Below are 27,655 nucleotides of genomic sequence, written 5' to 3'. Positions count from 1 at the left end.
TGGGTTGGGTGAGTAAACGAGTGGGTGGGTGAGTGAACGTGTGGGTTGGGAGAGTGAACGTGTGGGTGGGTGAGTACGATTGGGTGGGTGGGTGAGTGAACGAGTGGGTTGGGTGAGTGAACCTGTGGGTGGGTGAGTGAACGAGTGGGTGGGTGAGTGAACGAGTGAATGGGTGGGTGGGTGAGTGAGTGAACGAGTGGGTGAGTGAGTGAGTGAGTGAACGAGTGGGTGGGTGAGTGAGTGATCGAGTAGTTGGGTAGTTGAGTGAACGCGTGAGTGGGCAGGTGGATCAGTGAACGAGCGGGTGGTGGGTGAGTGAACAAGTGGGTGGGTTAGTGAACGAGTGGCTGGGTGGGTGAATGAACACGTGAGTGGGCATGTGGATGAATGAACGAGTGGGTGGGTGGGTGAGTGAACGTGTAAGTGGGTGGGTGGATGAGTGAACGAGTGGTTGGGTGGGTGAGTGAATGATTGGGTGGGTGAGTGAACGCATCGTTGGGTGGGTGGGTGAGTGAACTAGTGAGTGGGTCAGTGTATAAGTGAACGAGTGGGTGGCTGAGTGAACGAGTGCGTGGGTGGGTGAGTGAGTGGATGAGTGAACGAGTGGGTGAGTGAATGAGTGGGTGGGTGTTTGAACAAGTGGGTGGGTAGATAAGTGGGTGGGTGACACGGCCATTATGAACTCCGACTCACACGGCGCTGACAATCACGTCTGCAACGACATTTCATGTCCTTGTGACTTTATGTATAATAACAAGACTCTTATAACAATTATCTTATCATAACAATACTCCTTACAATTACAATATATACAATAACAACAATATACTAAAATTCGACATTACGTACGACGCTATATATTATAAAATATTACTATTTTTAACACACACGCCACGTGGCAGGCCTTGGCAGGATTCTCGCCCCAGTGCCTGCACCAGCCCTCCCTCTCCCCACTCGCCATGTCCTGGAAACCGTGTGGCTAGGTCACCCACTCCCTCGTCCTCCTCCTTTGAGGACTGCCACCGGATGAAAACCAGCACGGATTAGAGTCTGGGGTAAAGGGGTGCCCTAGGTGGGCTGAGTGTGAGGTGAGCGTGTGGTGAGTGCAGTGAGAGTAGCTGTGTCCAGTCCATGTCTGGTGTCCACTCTTAAGTCTTTGTGCCACAGCTGCTCCCTACGGGAGTGTGTGTGTGGTGAGTGTGTGTGTGGTGAGCGTGGTATTACAGGGTGGGTAGCTGGTTGGGTGGTGCGGTGGTGGTGCTGCTCGTGGTGGTGGTTGGCACCAACTCCACCACCACCCCGCTATTGTGCCGTGGCCTGGCCACCGCACAGCACCATGCAGCGGAGGAGCGAGCGGTGTGAGCGGAGTGCCTTGCCCATCCTTGCCAGGCCCCCGTGCTTCTTATTCTCCTGTGGCTGCTGCACCTCCTCCACCTCCTCCTCCGTCTTCTCTTTCTCCTCTTCTGTCTTCTCTTCCTCCTCCCTCCTTTGTCTTCTCCACCTCTGTCGTATCCTCCTCCTCATGTTTGTCCTCTTCCTCATTTCCATCTTTGTCCTTGTCCTCATCTTTCTCCGTCTCCTCCCTCTCTTTCTCTTCCTCCTTCACCTCCTCCTCCACCTCCTCCTCCACAACCTTCAACTGCTCTCCATAGATGTGGTCGAGCAGTGAGAATGACGATGATGATGATAGGGGCTTCTCCGTTTCAACTCTGTGGAGACAGCAGGACCACAGCACCACAGCACCATCACTTCAGCATCTCACTACTACGGCCAGAAGGTCGCAGTCGGTCTTCACCACCACTACCACCAGATCCTCCCATGGGTGACCTAATGGATTCAAACTACGACTTTATTTTACCAGCTGTAATGCTCCCACTAAGCTGCTGTGTAGCTCTTTTTCAGAAGCGACCCTGGCCATCACAAGCGATAGCAGCTCAACCAAGTGTGCTGATATCATCATCATCGTGTAGACATTGATAGCAGCAGCGAAATACTCTAAGGGCGTGTTTCTACAGACTCATAGTCACCCAGAGAGACCCATACTCAGAGACCCATACAGACCCACAGAGGCCATTAGCCACAGAGACCCACAGCAACATAAACTAAAGCTAAACTATGTTTATGTTACCAGATGTAAGATCCCACTGAAATACTGTGTAGCTCTTGTTTAGAAGCAACCTGGCCATAACAAATGATAGCAGCTCAACGAAGTGGCTGAAATCATCATCTTCATCGGGTGGAAATGTATAGACACCCACAGAGACCCATTCTAAAACTAAACAATTTTTATTTTAACCAGGCGTAAGGTTCCCACTGAGCTACTGTGTAGCTCTCTTTCAGAAGGCCCACACAGAGACCCATAGAGATCCAGAGACTCGTATATAACCATAGAGACCCATAGAGACCCATACAGACATCCATAGAGATCTAGAGACTCATATCAATCCACAGAAACCCACGGAGACACACAGAGACCCACAGAGAATCACATATCCACAGAGACTAACAGAGACTCACAGACACTCAGAGACCCATAAAGATCCACATAGACTCACAGAGACCCACACCGCCTCACAGACACCCACGGAGACTCAGAGAAACCTACGGACACTCACAGAGACCCACAGATAATCACAGATACCCACAGAGACTCACAGAGTCTTCCATATACCCACAGAGACTCACAAAGACTCAGAGACTCACAGAGACCTACATAGACTCACGGAGACCCACAGAGAATTACAGACACCCACAGAGACTCACAGAGACGTACAAATACCCACAGACCCACATAGACTCTCAGAGACCCATATAGCCCCATACAGATCCATACTAAAACTAAACTACTATATTTTTATTTTACAGATAAGGCCCACTGAGCTACATACCATCTTTTTCAGAAGTGAACTGGCCATCACAAATGATAGCAGCTCAACAAAGTGGCTGATATCATCATCATCAAGTGTCTATTTAACAGCAGCAGCCAAATAGTATAACCGTGTGGTGATGTCGATTCCAAATGTAGAGAGAAAACCCCAGAGGACCTGGAGTGACCACCACGGGGGGAGAGACGCAGACTCCAAATATAGAGCAGCAGCAGGCATCGTCAGGGGTAGGGATTTAACCCACGACCTCCTGCGTACCAGGCGAGGTAGTTGACATCTCAGCCCTGCACTGAGCACACAGTGGGAGTCTCACCGTGGCTCGGCAGCTTTAGAGGCCTGCAGATCCCCAGCAGTGGTGGTGGTGGACTCGCTGGTGGAGGTGACCTGGTGGGGGTGGCAGTAGCTCTGGTGGGGGTGGCAGTGGTGCTGGTGGTGGCGGTGCGGGCCTTGAGGGTCATGGAGATGCCCCTGCCGATGGTGGTGATGGTGACCCCGCTGGTGGGCATGGCAGTGGCCCTGGTGGTTGTTGCGTTGGCCCTGGTGGGGGTGGCAGTGGCCCTGTTGGGGGTGGCAGTGGCCCTGGTGGGGGTGGCGTTGGCCCTGGTGGGGGTGGCAGTGGCCCTGGTGGGGGTGGCAGTGGCCCTGGTGGGGGTAGCAGTGGCCCTGGTGGGGGTGGCAGTGGCCCTGGTGGGGGTGGCAGTGGCCCTGGTGGGGGTGGCGTTGGCCCTGGTGGGGGTGGCGTTGGCCCTGGTGGGGGTGGCAGTGGCCCTGGTGGGGGTGGCAGTGGCCCTGGTGGGGGTGGCAGTGGTGCTGGTGGTGGCGGTGCGGGCCTTGAGGGTCATGGAGATGCCCCTGCCGATGGTGGTGATGGTGACCCCGCTGGTGGGCATGGCAGTGGCCCTGGTGGGGGTGGCATTGGCCCTGGTGGGAGTGGCAGTGGCCCTGGTGGGGGTGGCAGAAGCCCTGGTGGGAGTGGCATTGGCCCTGGTGGGGGTGGCAGTGGTGGGGGTGGCAGTGGTCGTGGTGGGGGTGGCAGTGGCCCTGGTGGAGGTGGCAGTGGCTCTGATGGGGGTGGCACTGGCTCTGATGGGGGTGGCAGTGGCCCTGGTGGGGGTGGCAGTGGCCCTGGTGGGGGTGGCAGTGGCTCTGATGGGGGTGGCAGTGGTGCTGGTGGGGGTGGCATTGGCCCTGGTGGGGGTGGCAGTGGCCCTGGTGGGGGTGGCAGTGGCCCTGGTGGGGGTGGCAGTGGCCCTGGTGGGGGTGGCAGTGGCCCTGGTGGGGGTGGCATTGGCCCTGGTGGGGGTGGCAGTGGCCCTGGTGGGGGTGGCATTGGCCCTGGTGGGGGTGGCAGTGGCTCTTATGAGGGTGGCAGTGGCTCTGATGGGGGTGGCAGTGGCCCTGGTGGGGGTGGCAGTGGCTCTGATGGGGGTGGCAGTGGCTCTGATGGGGATGGCATTGGCCCTGGTGGGGGTGGCAGTGGCCCTGGTGGGGGTGGCATTGGCCCTGGTGGGGGTGGCAGTGACTCTGATGGGGGTGGCAGTGACTCTGATGGGGGTGGCAGTGGCTCTGATGGGGGTGGCATTGGCCCTGGTGGGGGTGGCAGTGGCCCTGGTGGGGGTGGCAGTGGCTCTGATGGGGGTGGCAGTGGCCCTGGTGGGGGTGGCATTGGCCCTGGTGGGGGTGGCAGTGGCCCTGGTGGGGGTGGCAGTGGCTCTGATGGAGGTGGCAGTGGTGCTGGTGGTGGCGGTGCGGGCCCTGAGGGTCATGGCAATGCCCCTGCCGATGGTGGTGATGGTGACCCCGCTGGTGGGCATGGCAGTGGCCCTGATGGGGGTGGCAGTGGCCCTAGTGGGGGTGGCAGTGGTCGTGGTGGGAGTGGCAGTGGCCCTGGTGGGGGTGGCAGTGGTCGTGGTGGGGGTGGCAGTGGCCCTTGTGTGGGTGGCAGTGGCCCTGGTGGGGGTGGCAGTGGCCCTGGTGGGGGTGGCAGTGGCCCTGGTGGGGGTGGCAGTGGTCGTGGTGGGGGTGGCAGTGGCCCTTGTGAGGGTGGCGGTGGCCCTGGTGGGGGTGGCAGTGGCCCTGGTGGGGGTGGCAGTGGTCGTGGTGGGGGTGGCAGTGGCCCTGGTGGGGGTGGCAGTGGCCCTTGTGAGGGTGGCGGTGGCCCTGGTGGGGGTGGCAGTGGCCTTGGTGGGGGTGGCAGTGGCCCTTGTGGGAATGGCAGTGGTCGTGGTGGGGGTGGCAGTAGCCCTGGTGGGGGTGGCAGTGGCCCTGGTGGGGGTGGCATTGGCCCTGGTGGGGGTGGCAGTGGCCCTGGTGGCAGTGGCAGTGGTCGTGGTGGGGGTGGCAGTGGCCCTGGTGAGGGTGGCGGTGTCCTTGCTCTGGAGCCAGCTGTGAGCCAGCGCCTGATGCGGAGTCATCCTCAGTTCCGGATACCATCTGGGGTGGGAGTGGGGGGTCGGGAGGCAGGGGGGGGGGGGCGGGTTGGGGGGCAGGGGGGGGGGAAGGGGCGGGTGAGGGGGAAGAAGGGGGGTGGTAGGGGGGCACGGAGAGGGGAGGGGGAAGCGGTGGTTTAGTGGTTAGCGCTACGCTGCGCTACCACGAACCCGGCAGAGACCCAAGTTCGATTCCCGCTCGCGGCCACCAACACCGCCAGTGATGGCAATTATCTGAACCGGTACCTGGGCCTCCTCCCCTAGGTCGACTCAAATGAGTACCCTGGTGTAGCTGTGGTATGTAATAAACGTCGCCACTGGGGAGACAAAGGAGGCCGTGCATGGTGTTTGCCACCCACCCTCTCGTGTGCCAGAGTGCCGGCCTTCATAGGTGCTCGCTAACAGCACTTGCCCCAACAGTCTATTAAGACTATACTGGGGGGATCTTTGTCTTTCTGTGTGTGATGGGTGGGGTGAGTTTGTGTGTGCTTGGGGGTGTGTGGTGTGTTTGGTGTGTGGTGTGTGTGTGGTGTGTGTTTGATGTGTGCGTGTGTGGTGTGTGTGTAGTGTATGTGTGTAAGTTTGTTCTTACTGCAGGCAGCTTTTTACGAAGCTCACGAGCTGCGCCCCAAATCCTCGCATCACGTAGTCCAGTGGGACGCTGCCCGGGAGTTTATTTGACATCCAGCGAGGATTTCCGAATTCGTCTGCACGAGAGAGACAGATAAAGGGAGGGTGGGGGGGGGCAAAGTGGGACAGACAGAGAAAGACGGAGAGAGAGACAGAGGCAGAGAGACAGAGAGAGACAGAGAGAGACAGAGATAGAGACAAAGAGAGACAGACATAAAAGAGAGAGAAACACACCCTGAGTGTCCCCAACCACTACATCACCCACTCACCAATTGACCCACCCACTCACTCACCGACATACCGACTAGCCTACCCACTCCCCACCTACCTACCCACCTACCGACCGACTCACCTATCCACCCACTCACTCACCTATGCACCCACCCACCTATGCACCCACCTACCTACCCACCCACCTACCACCCACCTACCACCCACCTACCTACCACCCACATACCCAACGCACCTACCCACCCACTCACCCATCTATCCACCCACCCACCTACCCACCCAACCACCCACTTACCCAACCACCTCCCCACTCACCCACCTACCCATCTACCAACCGACCCACTCACCCACCTACCCACCCACTCACCCACCCACCTACATACCTACCCACCTACCCACCCACACTATGGTTCCTTATCGACCGACCCAGGTCGTTACTGAGTGGGCCCAAACCCCCACCCGACCCCCACCTCCTCCCTCCCCCCCAGGCCTCCCCTCCACCCAAAGGGCCTCCAAACCCCAACACCACCATCAACACCACCACCATCTCTCTCACCACCACCACTACCACCACTGTACCACACCACCACCATCTCCATCACCACCACCACTACCAGCACTGTACCACACAATCACCACCACCACTGTACTACACCACCACTATCACCACCACCACGACCACTGTACCACACCACCACCATCTCCATCACCACTACCATCAATATACCGCACCACCACCATCTCCACCACCACCACTGTACCACACCACCTCCATCTCCACCACCACCATCTCCATCACTACCACCACCATCTCCACCACCATCACCACCACCACTACCACCACTGTACCACACAACCACCATCTCCATCACCACCACCACTGTACTACACCACCACCATCTCCATCACCACCACTACCAGCACTGTACCCCACCACCACCACTGTATTACACCACCACCACCATCTCCATCACCACTACCACTACCATCAATATACCGCAACACCACCATCTCCACCACCACCACTGTACCACACCACCTCCCACCACCACCACCTCCATCTCCACCACCACCATCTCCATTACCACCACTACTACCACCACTGTACCACACCATCTCCATCACCACTACCACCACCACTGCACCACACCACCACCATCTCCATCACCACTACCACCACCACTGTACCACACCACACTATCTTCATCACCACCACCACTACCACCACTGTACCACACCACCTCCATCACCACTACCACCACCACTGCACCACACCACCACCATCTCCATCACCACTACCACCACCACTGTACCACACCACACTATCTCCATCACCACCACCACTACCACCACTGTACCGCACCACCACCATCTCCACCACCACCACTGTACCACACCACCTCCATCTCCACCACCACCACCATCTCCACCACCATCACCATCACCACCACTACCACCACCACTGTACCACACCACACTATCTCCATCACCACCACCACTACCACTACTGTACCACACCACCTCCATCTCCATCACCACTACCACCACCACTGCACCACACCACCACCATCACCACTACCACCACCACTGCACCACACCACCACCATCTCCATCACCACTACCACCACCACTGTACCACACCACACTATCTCCATCACCACCACCACTACCACCACTGTACCACACCATCTCCATCACCACCACCACTACCACCACTGTATCGCACCACCACCATCTCCACCACCACCACTGTACCACACCACCTCCATCTCCACCACCACCACCATCTCCATCACCACCACCACCATCTCCACCACCATCACCATCACCACCAATACCACCACTGTACCACACCACCTCCATCTCCATCACCACTACTGTACCACACCACCACCATTACCATTACCACCACTATCACTATTGTACCACACCACCACCATCTCTATCACCACCACCACCACTGTACCAGACCAACACCATCTCCATCACCACTACCACCAATATACCGCACAACCACCATCTCCACCACCACCACTGTACCACACCACCTCCATCTCCACCACCACCACCACGACCACCACCACGACCACCATCTACACCATCATCACCACCACACCACCACCCTTAAACTCACCAAAGTAGGACTCGCTGTTGGGAGCTTCCTTTACCATTCGTTCGGGAGGCATGCCCAGGATCTGCTCAACCATTTCAAGACAGAGAGACACAGAGACACCAGGTAAGGCCTCCACTGAGCTACTGTGTATCTCTTTTTCAGAAGCGACCTGGCCATCACAAATGATAGCAGCTCAACCAAGTGGCTGATATCGTCATCATCACCATTGTCACGTGGATATTTACAGCAGCAGCCAAATACTATAAACGGTTGTTTCTACTGACTGGGTGGCTGGTTGATTGGGTGTCTGGGTGGGTAATTGGGTGGCTGTGTGGGTGGGTGGCTGGGTGGCTAGATGGATGGCTGGGTGAGTGGCTGGGTGAGTGGGTGAGTGTGTGGATGGGTAACTAACTGCGTGGCTGGGTGACTGGTTTGGTGAGTGAGTGGGTGGGTGTGTTGCTGGATGGCTGGGTGGATAGCTGGATGGGTGAATGGCTGGGTGGGTGAGTGAGTGGGCGGGTGGGTGGCTGGCTGGGTGGATGGTTGGGTGGCTAGGTGGTTTGATGGCTGGCTGGGTGGGTGGGTAGCTGGCTGGGTGGGTGGCTGACTGGGTGGGTTGATGGCTGGCTGGGTAGGTGGCTGGGTGCGTGGCGGAATGGGTGAGTGGGTGGGTGGCTGGGTGGGTGGGTGGCTGGCTGGGTGGATTGATGGATAGCTGGGTGAATGGCTGACTGGGTGGGTTGATGGCTGGCTGGGTGGGTGGGTGGGTAACTGGATGGGTGGGTGGGTGGCTGGGTGGGTGGATTGATGGATGGCTGGATGGGTGCCTGACTGGGTGGGTGGGTGGCTGACTGGGTGGGTTGATGGCTGGTTGGGTAGGTGGCTGGGTGCGTGGCTGAATGAGTGGGTGGGTGGATGGCTGGCTGGGTGGATTCATGGATGGCTGGGTGGGTGGCTGACTGGATGGGTTGATGGCTGACTGGATGGGTGGCTGGGTGGGTGGGTGGGCGGGTGGATGGGTGGGTGGGTGTCTGGGTGGGTGGCTAGGTGGGTGGATTGATGGATGGCTGGGTGGGTGCCTGACTGGGTGGGTAGGGGGCTGGCTGGATGGGTTGATGGCTGGCTGGGTGGGTGGGTGTCTGGCTGGTGGGTGTTCGGCTGACTGGGTGGGTGGCTGGCTGGGTGGGTGGTTTGATGGCTGGCTGGGTGGCTGACTGGGTGGGTTGATGGCTGACTGGATGGGTGGCTGACTGGGTGGGTGGGTGGCTGGTTATGTGGTGTGATGGCTGGTGGGGTGGGTGGGTGGCTGGCTGGCTGGGTGGGTGTCTGGATGCGTGGCTGACTGGGTGGTTTTATGGCTTAATTCTAGATTTGAAGTTTTCGTGACTGCAAGGATTCATACTCTTTGGTTTTTTCGGTAAAGTCACGTAGATAAAAAATTCAAATAAATTAAATCACGACGTTTCGGAGGCAACACAAGCTTCCATCTTCAGGTAGAACCGTCACAGCAAAATTACTGTATCAAGTGAAGATAGCTCTAAGAGACACGAGAATATATACAGGTTAAGGGGAGGGGGGAGGAGCCAGGATGGGCCGTGGGGGGCTAAGTTAAGCCGCCTTTTGTTATTCTGCAGGGGATTAGGAGGACGTGGTTGAAAAAATTACACACATGAACACAGTTAAAAAACGGAGGCAGTATTTAAGCTGACAAGAGCAATTTGAATCCATCATCGCAGTTGAAGTTATGTCTGTGTGTATCTAGGTGGCTTCATGGATGCACAAGCTAAGCTAAAGAAGACCAAAACAACAGCGTGTGGTAATGGTGATGGTAGTGTGTGAAGCTGGGGGTAACAGGCTGGGGATATGGATATGTTTGGCTTGAGGGATGGCTGGGTGGGTGGCTGACTGGGTGGGTGGGTGGTTCACTGGGTGGGTGGCTGACTGGGTGGGTTGATGGTTGGCTGGGTGGGTGGATGGCTGGTTGGGTGGGTGGATGGGTGGGTGGGCGGCTGGGTGGGTGGGTGGCTGGGTGGGTGGGTGGCTGGGTGAGTGAATTGATGGATGGCTGGGTGGGTGGGTGGCTGGCTGGGTTGGTTAATGGCTGGCTGGGCGGCTGGGTGGGTGGGTGTCTGGCTGGTGGCTGTCTGGCTGTCTGGCTGGCTGGGTGGTTTGATGGCTGGCTGGGTGGGTGGGTGGCTGGCTGGGTGATTTGTTGGCAGGCTGGTTGGTTGGCTGGCTGGGTGGGTGGTTGGCTGGGTGGGTGGCTGGGTGGGTGGGTGGCTTGGTGGGTTGCTGGCTGGCTGGGTTGATGCCTGGCTGGGTGGGTTGCTGGCTGCGTTGATGGCTGGAAGGGTGGGTGGTTGGGTGGGTGGCTGGGTAGCTGGCTGGCTGGCTGGGTGGGTGGGTGGGTGGTTGGTTGGTTGGGTGGGTGGGTGGGTGGTTGGGTGGGTGGATGGCTGGGTGGGTGGCTGGGTGGGTAGGTGGATGGCTGGGTAGGTGGATGGCTGGGTGAGCTGATGGCTGTGTAGGTGGTTGGCTGGGTGGGTGGGTGGTTGGGTGGGTAGGTGACTGGATTGGTGGCTGGCTGGGCCAAGTCGCCTGGTGCTTCACCGAGACGCCCCGGTCACCTCGATGCAGCAGGCCACCTGGCCGTTCTTCGGTTTCCGGACGAAGAGTCTCCTGCCGATGGCCAGCCTCGCGACGGTGCAGCCCAGGGACCACATGTCCGCGGCGCAGGTGGCTGGGTAGCCCAGCAACACCTCGGGGGCCTTGTAGGAGGTGGTGCCTCCGATGAACGAGGCTGTTCGGACGACAACGGCAACAGCAGCGATGATGATGAATGTATACTGTGCATGTGCATGTGTGTTTGGGGGAGTGGTTGGTGCCTGGGTAGGTGGGTGGATGGGTGGGTGGATAGGTAGAAAAGTGGATGGGTGGGTCGGTAGGTGGATGAGTGGATAAGGGGGTGGATGGGTGGGTATGTGGATGGATGGGTGGATGGGTGGGTGTGTGGATGGATGGGTGGGTGGATGGATGGATAGCTGGGTGGATGGGTAGGTGGATGGGTGGATGGCTGGGTGGTTGGATGAGTAGATGGGTGAATGGGTGGGTGGATGGCTGGGTGGGTGGATGGCTGGGTGGGTGGATGGATGGGTGGATGGGTGGGTGCATAGGTGGATGAGTGGATGGGTAGGTGGATGGGTGGATGAGTGGATGGGTAGGTGGATGAGTGGATGGGTGGGTGGACGCTTGGATGAGTGGATGGGTGGGTGGATGGGTGGATGAGTGCATGGGTGGGTGGATGGGTGGACGAGTGGATGGGTGGGTGGGTTGATGGTTGGTGTGTGGGTGGATGGGTGTGTGTTTCGGTGGGTGGGTGGTTGGGTGGGTGGGAGAGTGGATGGATGGGTGGGTGGATGGTTGGGTGGACGGATGGGTGGGTGGACGGATGGGTAAGTAGATGGGTGTGATCCCCACACACGTAGATACACCCACACACTCCCACCCACACCCATGCACACACCCACACACTCACCCACCTACACACGCACACGTGCAGGTGTGTGGGTGGGGGAGGATCACCACTCACGTTGTTGGTCCACAAAGAAGCTGTAGCCGAAGTCGGTGACTCTGACCAAACGTTTTAAGTTGCTCTTCAATAGAACATTGCCCTGGATGGTGAGTGAGCAGAAGACAGAGAGAGAGTATTAACACTCAGTGGGGTCAAGGTGGGTGGGTTGATGGGTATACGGGTGAGTGGAAGAATGGGTGCATGGGTGGGTGGGTGAGTGGACGGCTGGGTAGGTGGATGGGTGGGTGGATGGGTGGATGGGTGGGTGGGTGGATTGGTGGATGGGTGGGTTAATGGGTGGCTGGGTAGATGGGTGGGTGGTTGGGTGGATGGGTGGGAAAAGGGTGAGTGGATGGGTGAGTGGGTGAATGGGTGGGTGGATTGGTGGGTGGGTGGCAGGGTGGGTGGATGGGTGGGTGGGTGGTTGGGTGGCTAGGTTCTTCGGTTGTTGGGTGGGTCGGTGTGTGGGTGTGTGGATGAATGGAAGGGTGGTTGAGTGGATGTGTGGGTAACTGGGTGGGTGGGTGGAGGGTGGGTGGGTGGATGGATGGATGGGTGGATGGGTGGGTGCATAGGTGGATGAGTGGATGGGTAGGTGGATGGATGTGTGGGTGGGTGGTTGTTTGAATGGGTGGGTGGGTGAGTGGGTGTATGGGTGAGTGGATGGGTGGATGAGTGGATGGTTGGGTGGATGGGTGAGTGGATGGATGGGTGGTTTGGAGGATGGGTGTGTGAATGGGTGGATGGGTGGATGGGTGAGAGAGTAGATTGGTGGGTGTGTGAGTGCGTGGATGGTTGGGTGGGTGGATGGATGGGTGGGTGAGTGGACGGCTGGGTGGGTGGATGGGTGGGTGGATGGGTGGGTAGATGGGTGGGTGGGTGGATGGATGGGTGGGTGGATGGGTGGGTGGGTGGGTGGATGGGTGGGTGGGTGGGTGAATGGATGGGTGGGTGGGTGGGTGAGGGAGTGGATCGGTGGGTGTGTGGATGGGTGGGTGGGTGGATGGGTGGGTGGTTAGATGGGTGGGTGGGTGGGTGGGTGGGTGGATGGGTCAGTGTATGGGTGAGTGAATGGGTCGGTGGGTGGATGAGTGGATGGTTGGGTGGATGGGTGAGTGGATGGATGGGTGGTTGGGAGGCTGGGTGTGTGGATGGGTGGGTGGGTGGATGGGTATGTGGGTGGGTGGGTGGATGGGTATGTGGGTGGGTGGGTGGGTGGATGGGTGGATGGGTGGGTGGATGGATGGGTGGGTGAGGGAGTGGATGGGTGGGTGGGTAGGTGGGTGGATGGTTGGGTGGGTGGATGGATGGGTGGGTGAGTGGACGGCTGGGTGGGTGGATGAATGGATGGGTGGGTGGGGGAGTGGATGGGTGGGTGGGTGAGTAAGTGGATGGGTGGGTGGGGGAGTGGATGGGTGGGTGGGTGGGTGGATGGGTGGGTGCGTAGATGGGTGGATGGGTGGATGGGTGGGTGTATGTGTAATGTAGGAACTTGGCGGGAGACGACCTTATGGGTAGCACACTCTTTTATTAACACCAACTTATATTACACGGGTGGCTAACTCCAGCCTTAACCCACGGGGTTCCCCCGGCTACACCCACACGGGCTCTTACGCCCCGTAGCCTCTCGGAACACACCCAGCCGGGGTGTCCGTCTCGACTCTGGGTCCCACAGTCTCGGTCCACAGGGACGTCAGACCACGGGTCCCACAGTCTCGCCTCCGAGCCACACAGGGCCCCGGCCCTCACAAGGACAGCGGGACTAGGGGTCTCAGGGCCTACCTCTGAACTCCGTCTTCGGTCTTCGACTGGTTAAGGTTAACAACTCCCCGAGTGCTCCCGCGCGTCCCCCTTTATAGTCCTTCATGCGGACGTCGCTGAGAGCACCCACCCCAGTTGACCAATCACTGCGCGCTGCCCACGATCCTCTTTCCCACCTTGTGTCAGCGCGCACAACCACGCACCCCGCGCCGCCCCGTAATCTCTCACTCCCGGCGCGCGCGTCAACACCACGCCTACATCGCGTGCCCAACCACGCACCCCGCGCCGCCCCGTGATCTCTCACTGCGGGCGCGCGTCCGCACCACCACTACATATGCGTGAGTGGATGGGTGGATGGTTGGCTGGGTGAGTGAATGGGTGGCTGGGGGAGTGAATGGGTGGGTGGGGGAGTGGATGGGTGGGTGGCTGCATGGGTGAGTGTATGTATGGGTGGGTGATTGGGTGGTTGGGTGGGTGGGTGAGTGGGTTGGTGGTTGGCTGGGTTGGTGAGTGGGTGAGTGGATGGATGGGTGTGGGTGCATCAAAGTGAGCGTCCGCGCCCGCAGCGTGCCCTCTGCTCACCGGCTTGATGTCCGCGTGGACAATGTCCCGCGACTTGGTGTAGGTGAGGAAGCGGACGATGCCCCTGGTGTACGACTTCAACACCTCCTCTTCGATGTATCGCTCCCCTATGTCTAAGAGCTCCTGTTGGAGGCTCTTCCTGCGATGGGGTAGACAGCGGCAGCGACATGAGGCGTCAGGGTCTTTGTGTGACTCTATGGGTCCCTTTGGGTCTCTGTGGGTCCGGGGTCTGGGTGTCTCTGTGGGTATGTGTGGGTCTCTGTAGGTGTATATGTGGGTCTCTGCGGGTCCCTGTGGGTCTCTATGGGTCTCTGTGGGTCTCTATGGGTCTCTATGGGCGTCTCTGTGGGTCTCTGTAGGTGTATTTGTGGGTCCCTATGGATCTCTATGGGTCTCTGTGAGTCTCTGATGGTGTCTCTGTGAAGGTCTCTGTGGGTATTTGTGGGTCGCTGTAGGTGTATATGTGGGTCTCTTTGGGTCTCTATGGGTCTCTATGGGTCTCTGTGGGTCTCTGTGGGTACCAGTGGGTGTCCCTGTGGGTCTCTATGGGTTTCTGTTGGTCTGGGTGTCTCTGTGGGTGTCTCTGTGGGACTCTGTGGGTCTGGGTGTCTCTGTGGTTCTCTGTGGGTTTCTATGGGTCTCTGTTGTTCTGCGTATCTCTGTGGGTGTCTCTGTGGGTCTAAGTGGGTGTCTTTGTGGGTCCCTGTGGGTCTCTATGGGTCTCTGTGGGTCTCTGTGGGTCTCTGTGGGTGTCTCTGTGGGTCTCTGTGGGTGTCTTTGTGGGTCTCTGTGGGTCTCTATGGGTCTTTATAGGTCTCTATGGGTCCCTGTGGGTGCCTGTGGGTCTCTATGGGTCTACATGGGTCTCTGTGAGTTTGGGCGTCTCTGTGGGTCTCTCTGGGTCTCTGTGGGTCTCCATGGGTTTCTGTGGGTGTCTCTGTTGGTGTCTCTGTTGGTCTCTGTGGGTCTGTGTGTGTGTCTCTGTGGGTCTCTGTGTAGGTCTCTAAGGGTCTCTGGGTCTGAGGGTCTGTGGGTGATGGTGGTGGGTGGGTGAGTGGGTGCATGAGTGGGTGAGTGGGTGAGTGGATGAGTGGATGGGTGGGTGAGTGAATGGGCGAGTGGGTGGGTAGTGGTGGTAGTGACTGAGTGAGTGGATGAGTGGGTGGGTGGATGAGTGGGTGAGTGGGTGGGTGGTAGGTGACTGAGTGAGTGGGTTGGTCTGTGGATGAATGGGTGAGTAGGTGAGTGAGTGAGTGGTGGTAGTGGTGGGTGGGTGAGTGAATGAGTGAGTGGTGGTAGTGGTGGGTGGGTGAGTGAATGAATTGGGGGGGTGGGTATGTGGGTGGTGGTGGGTGTGTGGGTAGGTGAGTAAGTTGGTGAGTGGGTGCATGGGTGGATGAGTGAATGGTTGGGTGGGTGAGTCAGTGAGTGAGTGGGTAGGTGAGTGGATGAGTGGGTGGGTCAGTGGGTGGATGAGTGGGTAGGTGGGTGGGTGAGTGTGTGGGTGGATGAGTGGGTTTGTGAGTGAGTGAGTGGTGGGTGGTTGTGGTGCTGGTGGTGTCCGTACTCCAACAGCTCCATTACGAGGCATTTGTGTCCTCGGAAGTGGAAAGTCTCTATGACTCTGACTACGTTGTAGACCACATCACTATGTTCCGTCTGGAGCTCCATCGACATCCGCATCTCCGTTATCTGGTTCTCTTCATTAATTCGGCTGTGATCGAGTGAGAGACAGAGAGAGACACAGATGGAGAGATACAGTTAGTGTTCTGCCTCACGGCAGGAGTTTTGCCTCACGGCAGGAGTTTTGCCTCACGGCAGATGGGGGGGGGGGGGCGTATGTACACAGGAATTTCCTGTTTTTATGCTAATTTTAGTCACGTGACCAGGAAGTTGCGATTTAAGATTCCCGCTCGACCACGCGGGCGTCGGCCATTACACACGTAATTCAAGATGGCGGCACACATCGCGTCCCAGTGAAGCCAGCCGCAATTGTCCATTGTGGGACCTTAAGAAGCATTGTCTGTAAGTTCGTTTATGTTCTTATAATATTGGCAATGCTGTTATAATGTTAGAATGACCGTTATAAGGATGTAAATGCCTTTATAATGCTGTTAAATTGTTATGATAAATACGAGGCCTAGTTAACAACAAAGCCTGCAACTTTCCTTATTGTGAATGTTACTTGTAATTTAATAAGTCGAGTCAAACTTGTACCCAAGTAACTATATTGCGATCTTGAGAGCAAGGATGACAAAATGTCTCATTCATAGTGCAGTGTTATGTGTAGTACTGTACATCTGGGGTCCAGTGTGATGATAACACGGTGTGCCTTATGTAACACAGCAGCTTATGCTCTTGTATAGCTATTCAGTGGTAATGTAGGTGCCTGCCCCCTCCAGGATCTATTGTTTAGAAACATGTTATCTGGGACAATGTTCTGGTGCTGTGGTGTTCATTGTGTTGATGTTTCCGGGTTATAACAGATGCTGTATCTGTGTTTTCTCACCAGTTTTACCTCGTTAAACTCAATAAATGACGTTTGGAGTCGGACGTTCATCCTGGCTCCGAGGGTTTATTGAACGCGAGGTTAACTACTCAGCTAGCGGTGCAACGCAGCGCACAACGAGGCCGAGACAGTAAAAAGACACTCTTCTTGGAGCTCCCAACCAGGTCCTCAAGCAAAGAGCTCTCAAGCAGTCAGCCTGCATCAAGCAACCAGCTCTGCAACGAGTCTACATTAAAATCATGTTGCAAGCATCACAGCATGGAAAGCCACAGTTCAGCAGGGAGAAATGCTGAAGAAGATGATTTAAGCAATCCAGGACCTCCCATCCTGCCTCAAGAGGACCAAAGGAGTTCAAGGCCCCAAAGAGAGGTCAGGCTGACACAACGGGCCTTGGAAAGCTATGATGCTGAGAAGCAGGACCTTGATGCCAGGATTCAAAGGGCATGGGACCGGGTTGAAGCAGATATATCTGAAGCTTCAAAGGCCTCAGACACAGTGGCCTCAATTCAGCGGGCCATCCAGCGAGTGAAGGTGAGCAGCTCAAGCTACAAGCTGCTGGCAAATAAATATATCTCCCTCCTGATGAAGGTGAAAACAGATGAGGGCATTGAGGGAGTGCGCATGCAAGAGCACTTCCTTGAACTTCTCGATGATAATGTGCAGGCAGTGATACAAGAGGCAATGGACCGTGTGGAGGGCTTAAGAGAGACACGATCTCAGCACTCTGTCTCATCCAGGTCCACCACAAGATCTAAAGGCTCAGCGCACTCACAGACATCATCTACTAGGATGGCAGCAGCTCAGGCACGTGCAGCAGCAGAAGCAGCAAACGCCCGTGTCTCCTACATGGCAGAAGAGGAAGCCATGCTAATTGAAAAGGCTAGCATACAAGAAGAAGCAAGCATAGCAACTGCTGCCGCACGGAGGAAAGCAGAGCTCGCAGAGCAAGAAAGTATATTAGCAACTGCTGCCGCACGGAAGAAAGCAGAGCAAGAAAAAGCAGAGCTTGAAGAGCAAGAGAGTACATTAACGGCTACTGCCACACAGAAGAAAATTGAGCTGGATGCTAAGTTAAGCACCCTACAACTGAAAAAGGAAGAAGCTGCTGCAAGGGCCCAGGCAGAGGTGCTCGAAGCAACAGCCAACCTGGATAAGGAAGATATTTGGAGTGAGTTTGGCACTCAGATACCTGTCAAGGACCATGATCAACTCACCAGAAAAAATATTTTGGACTGGTCTGAACAATGCATCAATGCTTCTCCACCAAACGATACTGAACAAAGGGTGGACGTTCAGGCATCGCCATCTCCACACCTAATGAACATGAATGCTGTCTACGGGAATGGTGGAAATGCATATCCTGCCCTGAGAGTTAGTCGCCGACTCAGCGTCGCGCACGTGGGGTCAGACGTGGATGCACCAAGTCAGACCCACATTCCAGACAGTCACATAAGGGGATCCAACCAACGTGATCGAAACCCTTTGAGCCCACAGTCCAACGCCATCGCGAATGACGGCATGCAAGGCAATACAGCCAATAATGCTACCTCACAAGCGCCAGTATGGACACACCCTGGATTTGCAGGACTAGGGGACTTTGCTAGGTACCTGGCTCACCGCGAACTAATCAACACAGGACTCGTTAAGTTTGATGACCACTCTGAGAACTATCGAGCCTGGAGATCTACCTTCAGGAATGCAATCCGAAATGCAGACATCTCTGCAAGTGAAGAACTCGACCTGTTGGTGAAATGGTTAGGAAATAAATCTGCAGATTACGCAAAGAGGATCCGGTCAGCAAACATTGACGACCCCGCCTCAAGCCTGCATGCGGTGTGGGAGAGGCTCGAGGAGTGCTATGGTAGCCCAGAAACCATTGAGAAGGCTCTCTTCAAGAAGTTGCAGAACTTTAAAAAAATCTCTGGTCGAGACAATAAAAGGTTACGGGAGCTTGAAGATCTTTTGGAGCTTGAATCAGCCCAGGCTGATCCCTACTTACCAGGTCTCATTTTCTTGAATACCTACCATGGCGTGAACCCCATCGTAGAGAAATTTCCATTTGACGTGCAGGAAAAATGGAGAACAGCGGGTTCAAGATACAAGTCAGAGCATCAGGTTGCATTCCCCCCATTCTCTTTTTTCTCAAAGTTTATCCGCAACCTGGCAAAGACCAGAAATGACCCGAGTTTCATGTTTGGCACCACGGGGATTTCCAGTCCAGATATCCCAAAAATAGAAAGAGCAATGGCGAAACGAGGAACAGCGAGAGTGCCAATTTCCATACACAAGACTGAGGTCTCTCCTACGACATTCGCAAACTCCGTCCAGGCAACCACCACAAAGAAAAAGATAGAGGATCCAGAGAAGTAATGCCCATTGCATGATAAACGCCACTCCCTCCAAAAATGCCGTGAGTTCAGGAGGAAGCCATTGAAAGAGCGGAAGAACATGCTGAAAGAATTTGGAGTGTGCTTCAAATGCTGTGCTTATACAAACCACCTTGCAAGGAATTGCAAGGCAGATATCAAGTGCAAGGAATGTGGCAGCGACAAACACGCAACTGCTCTGCACACATTTTACTCCAAACCCAGTGGCACTAAGGCTTCCGATCCCAAAGCAGAGCACGGCGGGGAGCAATGCGAGACCGCCGCACTCACTTCGTCAATCACAACCAAATGCACAGAAGTCTGTGGAGAAGGCTTCAAAGGAAGATCTTGCTCAAATATATGCCTCGTCCGAGTGTATCCCAAAGGACATCATGAAAGGGCAGTAAGGATGTACGCCATAATGGACGACCAAAGCAACAAGTCTTTGGCAAGGTCAGAGTTCTTTGATCAGCTAAGCGTAGGTGGGAATTCCTTTCCATACACGCTCAGAACATGCTCAGGACTGATGGACACAGTGGGAAGAAGAGCGAGTGGCCTCATGGTGCAAACCATGGATAGCACCATGAAGCTAGCCCTTCCTACAGTGACAGTGCAATGAGATACCGGATGACAGGAGTGAGATTCCCACGCCCGAAGTCGCACGTCACCACCCACACCTGAAACCCATAGCAGAGTTCATCCCGCGATTGGATCACATGGCACAGATTTTACTTCTGCTTGGCAGGGACATACTGAGAGTCCACAAGGTTCGTGGTCAACGCAACGGACCTCACGACGCTCCCTACACCCAGAGACTCGACCTAGGATGGGTCATCGTAGGTGATGTTTGTCTCGATGGAACACACAAACCAGACCGCATTAGCACATTCAGAACAAGTGTCCTCACGAATGGACGCACATCGCTCTTCAAGCCGTGCCCCAACCACTTCACGCTGGAAGAGAAACTCAAAGAGAGAAGTGAAGGCTGTACCGTGCAGACTTACAAAGAAACCACCATGCTGACCGCAACTTCGCTCGTACATCCACCATCTTCACTGGATTTTGTTCCTCCATGTTTCTCCAAGCCAGTCCTGACTGACAAGAGGAAGCCAAAGACGAAGCTACTGCTCGTCGCTCTGCTGGTGGTCGTGGCGGTGGTCGCTGCGGCCATGGCCTCTCCGTTCTTAGACCCAGAGCTGTCGTCCGAGTGGGAATCCTGGAAGGAGTTCCATGGCAAGGCCCCACAACCGGAACATACCACCCCAAGGCTCGAGCTGTGTGGAGCCGTTCTTGCTACAGAGGTGGCGGAACTGATCTTAGACGAATTGGACATCAAACTGGACGCGGTCAAGTTCTACACGGACAGTAAGGTCGTACTAGGCTACATAAACAACTAAACCAGAAGGTTCTACACCTACATCAGCAACCGAGTGGAACGCATCAGGAGATCGACGCAGCCGGAGCAATGGAATTACGTTCCAACTGACCAGAATCCAGCAGATCTCGCAACTAGGTCCGTCCCTGCATCTCTGCTGAAGCAAACCATCTGGCTGACGGGTCCAGCGTTCCTCTTACGACGAGACGGTCGCCCATGTACTACCAAAGAGACCTTTGGACTCATAGAGCCCGAGTCAGACAAGGAGATTCGTCCTCAAGTGACAACTTTCGTAACAAATGTGCGACCAAGAAATCCACTGAGTCCACACCATTTTGAACATTTCTCGAAATGGACGACGCTTGTGTGAGCGATAGCATATCTAACGCATATCGCAGACTGCTTCCACTGCCCGATGAGAGGCACCACTGGTAGCTGCAATGGATGGCATCACTGCACAGTGCCACACACTGAAGACGAGCTTTCCAGAGCAAGGAAATCAATCTTCCGCTGTGTGCAACAGGCAGCTTATGCAAGTGAGATCAAGGCCATCAACAAGGGAGAAGACCTTCCTAGGGTCAGCACCCTCAGGGAGCTAAACCCCAGAATGGACAAAGACGACTTGCTCAGGATCGGTGGTTGGCTAGGGAATGCAAAATTAGATGAGAATGAACGAAACCCCCTCATAATCCCAAGCCAGAGCCACATCGCAATCTTACTTGTGCGCCACTACCACGAGAAGGTCAAGCACCAAGGTAGGCACTTCACAGAAGGAGCAATCCAATCTGCAGGGCTGTGGATCGTTGGAGCAAAGAGGTGCATCGCCAGCACAATCCACAAGTGTATCAGGTGTCGTATGCTACGTGGAAAACAGGAAGAACAGAAAATGGCAGACCTCCCAGCCGATCGACTCAGTGTGGAACCTCCCTTCACCTCTGTAGGGATCGACGTGTTCGGACCATGGACAGTCATCTCCCGCCGCACCAGAGGAGGGCTCGCGAAACGCAAACGTTGGGCAGTGCTGTTCACCTGTATGAGTACACGAGCAGTGCACGTCGAAGTCATCGAGTCCATGGACTCTTCGAGCTTTATAAATGCACTCCGGAGATTCTTCGCCATCAGAGGGCCAGCCAAGCAACTCCGTTCTGATTGTGGAACCAATTTCACTGGAGCATGTAAAGAGCTTAAGATCATCACGGAGAATGTCGAAGATGATTCTGTCAGGAAATACCTTAGTGACCAAGGCTGCACATGGATCTTCAATCCTCCCCACTCTTCGCATATGGGTGGAGCCTGGGAACGCATGAACGGGATTGCTCGACGCATTCTCGAGTCCATGCTATGTGATATCAGGTCCACACGGCTCTCTCACGAGGTCTTGACCACTCTCATGGCCGAGGTCTCAGCCATAATTAATTCAAGACCCCTGATCCCCGTCTCAACCGACCCGGAGTCACCATTCATCTTGACTCCTGCTACACTTCTTACCCAGAAGACAGACGTGCTCACAGCATCTACCGAGGAGGCCAGCACTGCAGACCTCTACAGACGTCAATGGAGACAAGTGCAGAGCTTCGCAAACACGTTCTGGCGTCGCTGGAAAAACGAGTACCTTGCGACACTCCAAGTGCGCAACAAGTGGCAGTCTAACAGACCAGACATCCAAGAAGGCGACCTTGTCCTACTGAAGGACAACCAAGCCAAAACGGAATGAGTGGCCAATGGGCCGCATCCTCAAGTCGATTCCAAGTGCCGATGGAAAAGTTTGAAAAGTCAAGGTTATGATTGCGAAGCAAGGTGTCGCAAGAACTTTCGTCAGGCCCATAGTCGAGACAGTACTCCTTCTCTCTCACAAAGATATGGACAAATAAGTTGACCCGTTGAAGTTGTTATACATTTGTTTAGATAGGAAATAAATGGTGGTATCTCTTAGATACCAGACGGGGAGTGTTCTGCCTCACGGCAGGAGTTTTGCCTCACGGCAGATGGGGGCGGGGGCGTATGTACACAGGAATTTCCTGTTTTTATGCTAATTTTGGTCACGTGACCAGGAAGTTGCGATTTAAGATTCCCGCTCGACCACGCGGGCGTCGGCCATTACACACGTAATTCAAGATGGCGGCACACATCGCGTCCCAGTGAAGCCAGCCGCAATTGTCCATTGTGGGACCTTAAGAAGCATTGTCTGTAAGTTCGTTTATGTTCTTATAATATTGGCAATGCTGTTATAATGTTAGAATGACCGTTATAAGGATGTAAATGCGTTTATAATGCTGTTAAATTGTTATGCTAAATACGAGGCCTAGTTAACAAAAAAGCCTGCAACTTTCCTTATTGTGAATGTTACTTCTAATTTAATAAGTCGAGTCAAACTTGTACCCAAGTAACTATATTGCGATCTGGAGAGCAAGGATGACAAAATGTCTCATTCATAGTGCAGTGTTATGTGTAGTACTGTACATCTGGGGTACAGTGTGATGATAACACGGTGTGCCTTATGTAACACAGCAGCTTATGCTCTTGTATAGCTATTCAGTGGTAATGTAGGTGCCTTCCCCCTCCAGGATCTATTGTTTAGAAACATGTTATCTGGGACAATGTTCTGGTGCTGTGGTGTTCATTGTGTTGGTGTTTCCGGGTTATAACAGATGCTGTATCTGTGTTTTCTCACCAGTTTTACCTCGTTAAACTCAATAAATGACGTTTGGAGTCGGACGTTCATCCTGGCTCCGAGGGTTTATTGAACGCGAGGTTAACTACTCAGCTAGCGGTGCAACGCAGCGCACAGTGAGGCCGAGACAGTTAGAGAGACACTGAGAGAGAGTTACAGAGAGAGAGACAGATAGAGACAGAGAGAGAAACAGAGACTAATTCAGCACTTAAACGGATGTGTGTTGGAGAGTAAACCCAATTAGTGGGAAGGGGGTGGTGATGGTGGGGAGGGGTGGTGGGGGTGGTGGAGAGAGGGTGGTCGTAGTGGGTGGGTGGTGGTGGGGAGAGGGTGGTGGTGAGGAGAGACGGTGGGGGAGAGGTGTTGGTGGTGTGGTGGTGGGTGGGTGGTGGTGGTTTCGACCGTGGTGCTATTGGGCAGTTGGAGGCAGTCGCCCTCCAGCAACAACGAAGGGCAGAGGAGCGATGCTCACAACGAGCGGAGCGCCGGGTGGCTAAAGCAGAGCGAGTTGGCAGAGTATTGGGCACAGCTGGTGGTTCATCTGTCCCATGACCTCATGTCAGCAGCGAGCCTTCGACATTTCACGTGGCAGCGTTAAAGTGCACCTGGCCTGGCACAGGCGCCATGGTGACGTCACCATCACTTACTGGCGAATGGCAGGGTATTGGATTGGTGGGTGCTGGTGATGATGGTAGTGGGTGGGTGGTAGTGGTGGGTGGGTGGTGGTGGTGGGGAGAGGGTGGTGGTGGAGAGAGGAGGTGGTGGTGTTAGTGGGGAGGGTGGTGGGTTGGTGGTGGTGGTGGGTGAATGGTGGGTGGTGGTGCGTTGGTGGTGGTGGTGTGGAGAGGGTGGTGGTAGGTGAGAGGGTGGTGGTTCGGAGAGGAGGTGGTGGTAGTGGGGAGGGTGGGTGGATTGGGGTGGGGTGGTAGGGTGGTGGTGGTGGTAGTGGGGAGGGTGGTGGGTTGGTGGTTGGTAGTGGTTGGATGGTCAGTGGTGGTGCGTGGGTGGTGGTGGTGTGGAGAGGGTGGTGGTGTGGAGAGGGTGGTGGTGGGGAGAGGCTGGTGGTGGGGAGAGGAGGTGGTGGTAGTAGTGGGGACAGTGGGTGGGGGTGGGGTGGGGTGGTAGGGTGGTGGTGGTGGGGAGAGGGTGGTGGTGGGAAGAGGAAATGGTGGGTTCGGGCGAGCAGGTGGGTGGATAGTTGAGTGATGGCAAAGCTGCAGGCAAGGACATTCAGAACTAGTTTGTTGCTGCTGCTGTGAGTTCACAGCCAGGAGCAGCCTCATAATCTCAGTCATGATGTTTGTTGTTGTTGGATTGTTGACTGCACAGCTGGCCAGGTCCCACTCACGAGATGGGAAAGGCGAGGATCTTGAGCGCCACCAGAGTCTGCGTCTTGTGGTCGAGACACCGCACGACCACGCCCTGCCCGCCCTTCCCGATCTTCCTGCCCAGCTCAAATCGGTAGTTGAAGTGCTCGTGCTCGACCTGCAGGGGGTCACCGGGGGGCAGAGGGGAGGAGGTCACAGGCAGATGATCAGGATGAGGGTCACGGTGAATGTGGTCAGGGGGGGTCACGAGGAGGTCAGGGGGTCACGGGGAGGTCACGTGGAGGTAGGAATGCTTGTGCAGGAGCTGCAGGGGGTCACCACGGGGGAGGTCACAGGGAGGTGGTAAGGGTAAAGGTCAGGGTCCAGGGGGTCATAGGGAGGTCAGGGTGGGGGGGCACGTGCATCTTTGTGGGTCTAGGTCTCTGTGGGTCTCTATGGGTGTCTCTGTGGGTCTCTGTGGCTCTGGGTCTCTGTGGGTCTCTATGGGTCTGGGTCTCTGTGGGTCTCTATAGGTCTGGGTCTCTGTGGCTCTCTATGGGTGTCTCCGTGAGTCTCACAGGGATGTAGTTGTGGGTCTTTATGGGTCTCTATGGGTATCTATGGGTGTCTCTGTGGATCCCTGTGGGTCTAGGTCTCTCTGGGTATCTTTGTGTGTCTCTGTGGGTGTCTATGTGTCTCAGTGCGCCTCACAGGGATGTAGTTGTGGGTCTCTGTGGGTCTCTATTGGTGTCTCTGTGGATCTAGGTCTCTAAGGGGGCTTATGGGTGTCTCTGCGTCTCATTGAGCCTCACAGGGATGTAGTTGTGGGTCTCCATGGATGTCTCTGTGGGTCTCTGTGGGTCTCTATGGGTTTCTCTCTGGGTCTCTATGGGTGTCTCTATGGGACTCTATGGGTGTCTTTGTGTCTCTGTGTGTCTCACAGGGATATAGTTATTCTCGATGTCATCATATCCGTGGTTGCCGATGCCTCCTCGCTTCGTTGCCTCCTGGCCCTTGTCCAGAGTAAAGTACCAAATCTCCTCCATCGTGGCCAGCTCAAGCTTCTGGCGCTCGGTGAGGTAAGGTTCAAATAAACTCAGGATATCTGCACTCGTGACAGCAACAACATCAGCATCAACATCAACACCAGCAGCAGCAACAACAACAGCAAAAACAACATCAACAGCAACAACAACATCAACAACACCAAGAATGAAAAACAACATCAACAACAACGACAAACAACATCAACAACAACTATGACAAACAACAACAGCAACAATAACATCATCTATAAACGAATTATCATTCGTAGACACACACACCGGGTGACGGCACCCCCCCCCCCCCCCCACCGAAGTGGCCGGTATCATCGGCAGGTGGAGACCCCTACCCACATAGAGACCCATACTCATATAGAACCAAAGATCCATAGAAACCCATACTCATACAGAGCCCTACAGACCCACAGAAACCCATACTCATATAGAACTATAGAGACCCATACTCATATATAACCATAGAGACCCACAGAGGCCTATATAACACCAGCGACCCATAGAGACCCGTTCCCACAGAACCATGCCCGTATAGAACCATAGAGACCCATACTCATATAGAGCCAAGGAGACCCATACAGACCCATACTCATATAAAACCATAGAGACCCATACCCATAGAGAACCATAGATACCCATAAAGACCCATATTCATATCGTCATACCCATATAGACCCATACTCAAAAAGAACCATACCCATATATAACCATATTTATTTCGAGCCATAGAGACCCACAGAGACCCATAGTCATATAGGACCACAGAGACCCAAGGAGACCCATAGAGACCCACAGAGACCCATACTCATATAGTCCTACAGATGCCCACAGAGACCCATACTAATATAGAAATATAGAGACCTACTGAGACCCACATCAACCCACAGAAACCCATGCTCATAGAGACCTATAGAGATCCAGAGACTCATATTGAATCATAGAGGCCCACTAGGACCCACAGAGACCTGTAGCAACTCACAGAGACTCAGATATACTTATACTTTGGGTGTCTATGGGTGTCTCTGTGGATATATATATATGGGTCTCTGTGAGTCTATGGGTCTGGGTCTCTATGGGTCTGGGCATCAGTGGGTCTCTGTGTACATACGTATGTTGAACTTATTTCACAACGTACGTAGCCAACCGTGCTAAGGTGTGGGTCTCTGTGAGTGTCTCTATGGGTCTCTACGGGTCTGGGTGTATGTGGGTCTATGGGTCTCTGTGGCTGTCTATAGGTGTCTATAGGTGTCTATGGGTGTCTCTGTGAGTTTCTGTGTTTATGGGTGTATGTGGGTCTCTATGTCTCTATGGGAGTCTCTGTGGGAGTCTCTGTGGGTGTCTCTGTGGGTGTCTCTGTGGGTCTCTATGGGTCTCTATGGGTCTGGGTGTCTGTGGGTCTATGGGTCTTTGTGGTTCTCTATGTGTCTTCGAGTGTCTCTATGTGTCTATGGGTGTCTCTGTGTGTCTCTATGTGTCTATGAGTGCTTATGTGTGTCTATGAGTGTGTTTCTGTCTATGGTTGTTTCTGTTGGCCTCTTGGTAAAGCGGTCACTGCGTGGATTTTCTCTCCAGGTCCTCCGGTCTATTGCCACCCTCCCCATTTAGGAATCAACAATTGAACCTTATGGTGGGACCCCGGGGTCCCGAACAAACGGAAGTCAAAACCGTAAGAATTATTTTATTTTTTGGGACTCCGTCCCACCACGCACATAAACGCCACGACCCACCTGGTGTGGATCATTCTGTTGTCATGTCGCCCAAGCGCAGCGCGTACGAATGCGCAGAACAAATACAACTTTGAAACTTTGATTAGCGCATTGTGCAGAGCTCGTAGAGTGGATTAGATTGCCGTATCGTTCGCCTTCAACAGTAATAAAATGACGTCGCAACACCGTTTTGATATCAGCCCACTTGCTTGAGCTGCTTTCATTTGAGCTGCTATATATTTTTTTTACTTTTATGATATTTCTGCTGCTTCTCTCTCTTCCCTCTCTCTCCTCTTTCTCTATCCTCTCTTTCTCTCTTTCTCTCTCATCAATCTCTCTCTGTCTTTCTCTTACCTTTGGGTGATTTGCTGCAGATTGTTCCGCTGTCGGAGTCCAGTGCACTCCACATGTTTTTAGGCGCTTTATCATGACTCGTCTACACACACATACACACATAATAC

General features: G+C 54.9%; 1 protein-coding gene across 1 annotated transcript; it reads right to left on the bottom strand.

Annotated features, from left to right (window-relative positions):
- Nucleotides 1-1,703: 1,703 nt before the first annotated feature.
- LOC144725104 (dual specificity tyrosine-phosphorylation-regulated kinase 4-like) lies at nt 1,704-27,603 on the bottom strand. Its single transcript, XM_078604577.1, has 11 exons — nt 27,549-27,603; nt 25,372-25,535; nt 24,472-24,608; nt 15,770-15,916; nt 14,203-14,341; nt 11,878-11,959; nt 10,916-11,088; nt 8,310-8,370; nt 5,907-6,021; nt 5,087-5,318; nt 1,704-1,709 (listed from the first exon to the last, which is right to left on the bottom strand). The coding sequence occupies exons 1-11, from the start codon at nt 27,601-27,603 to the stop codon at nt 1,704-1,706; spliced, it is 1,311 nt and encodes a 436-aa protein (XP_078460703.1).
- Between the last annotated feature and the right edge of the window lie 52 nt (nt 27,604-27,655).

Source organism: Lampetra planeri, chromosome 22 (assembly GCF_965212315.1).
Source record: "Lampetra planeri chromosome 22, kcLamPlan1.2.h2, whole genome shotgun sequence".
NCBI classification, from domain to species: domain Eukaryota; kingdom Metazoa; phylum Chordata; class Hyperoartia; order Petromyzontiformes; family Petromyzontidae; genus Lampetra; species Lampetra planeri.
Note: the sequence above shows the minus strand (reverse complement) of the source record. Positions and strands in the feature narration are given on the sequence as shown.

Bases quoted from the DNA above. Each gene is read 5' to 3' on its own strand.
- LOC144725104 (XM_078604577.1), bottom strand. From the start codon at position 27,603: ATGTGGAGTGCACTGGACTCCGACAGCGGAACAATCTGCAGCAAATCA. The intron at 15,917-24,471 runs GTGAGTGGGACC...ACTCGATCACAG, and splicing joins ATCCTCGCCTTTCCCATCTC to CCGAATTAATGAAGAGAACC. The intron at 8,371-10,915 runs GTGACCGGGGCG...ATGGTTGAGCAG, and splicing joins AGGTGGCCTGCTGCATCGAG to ATCCTGGGCATGCCTCCCGA.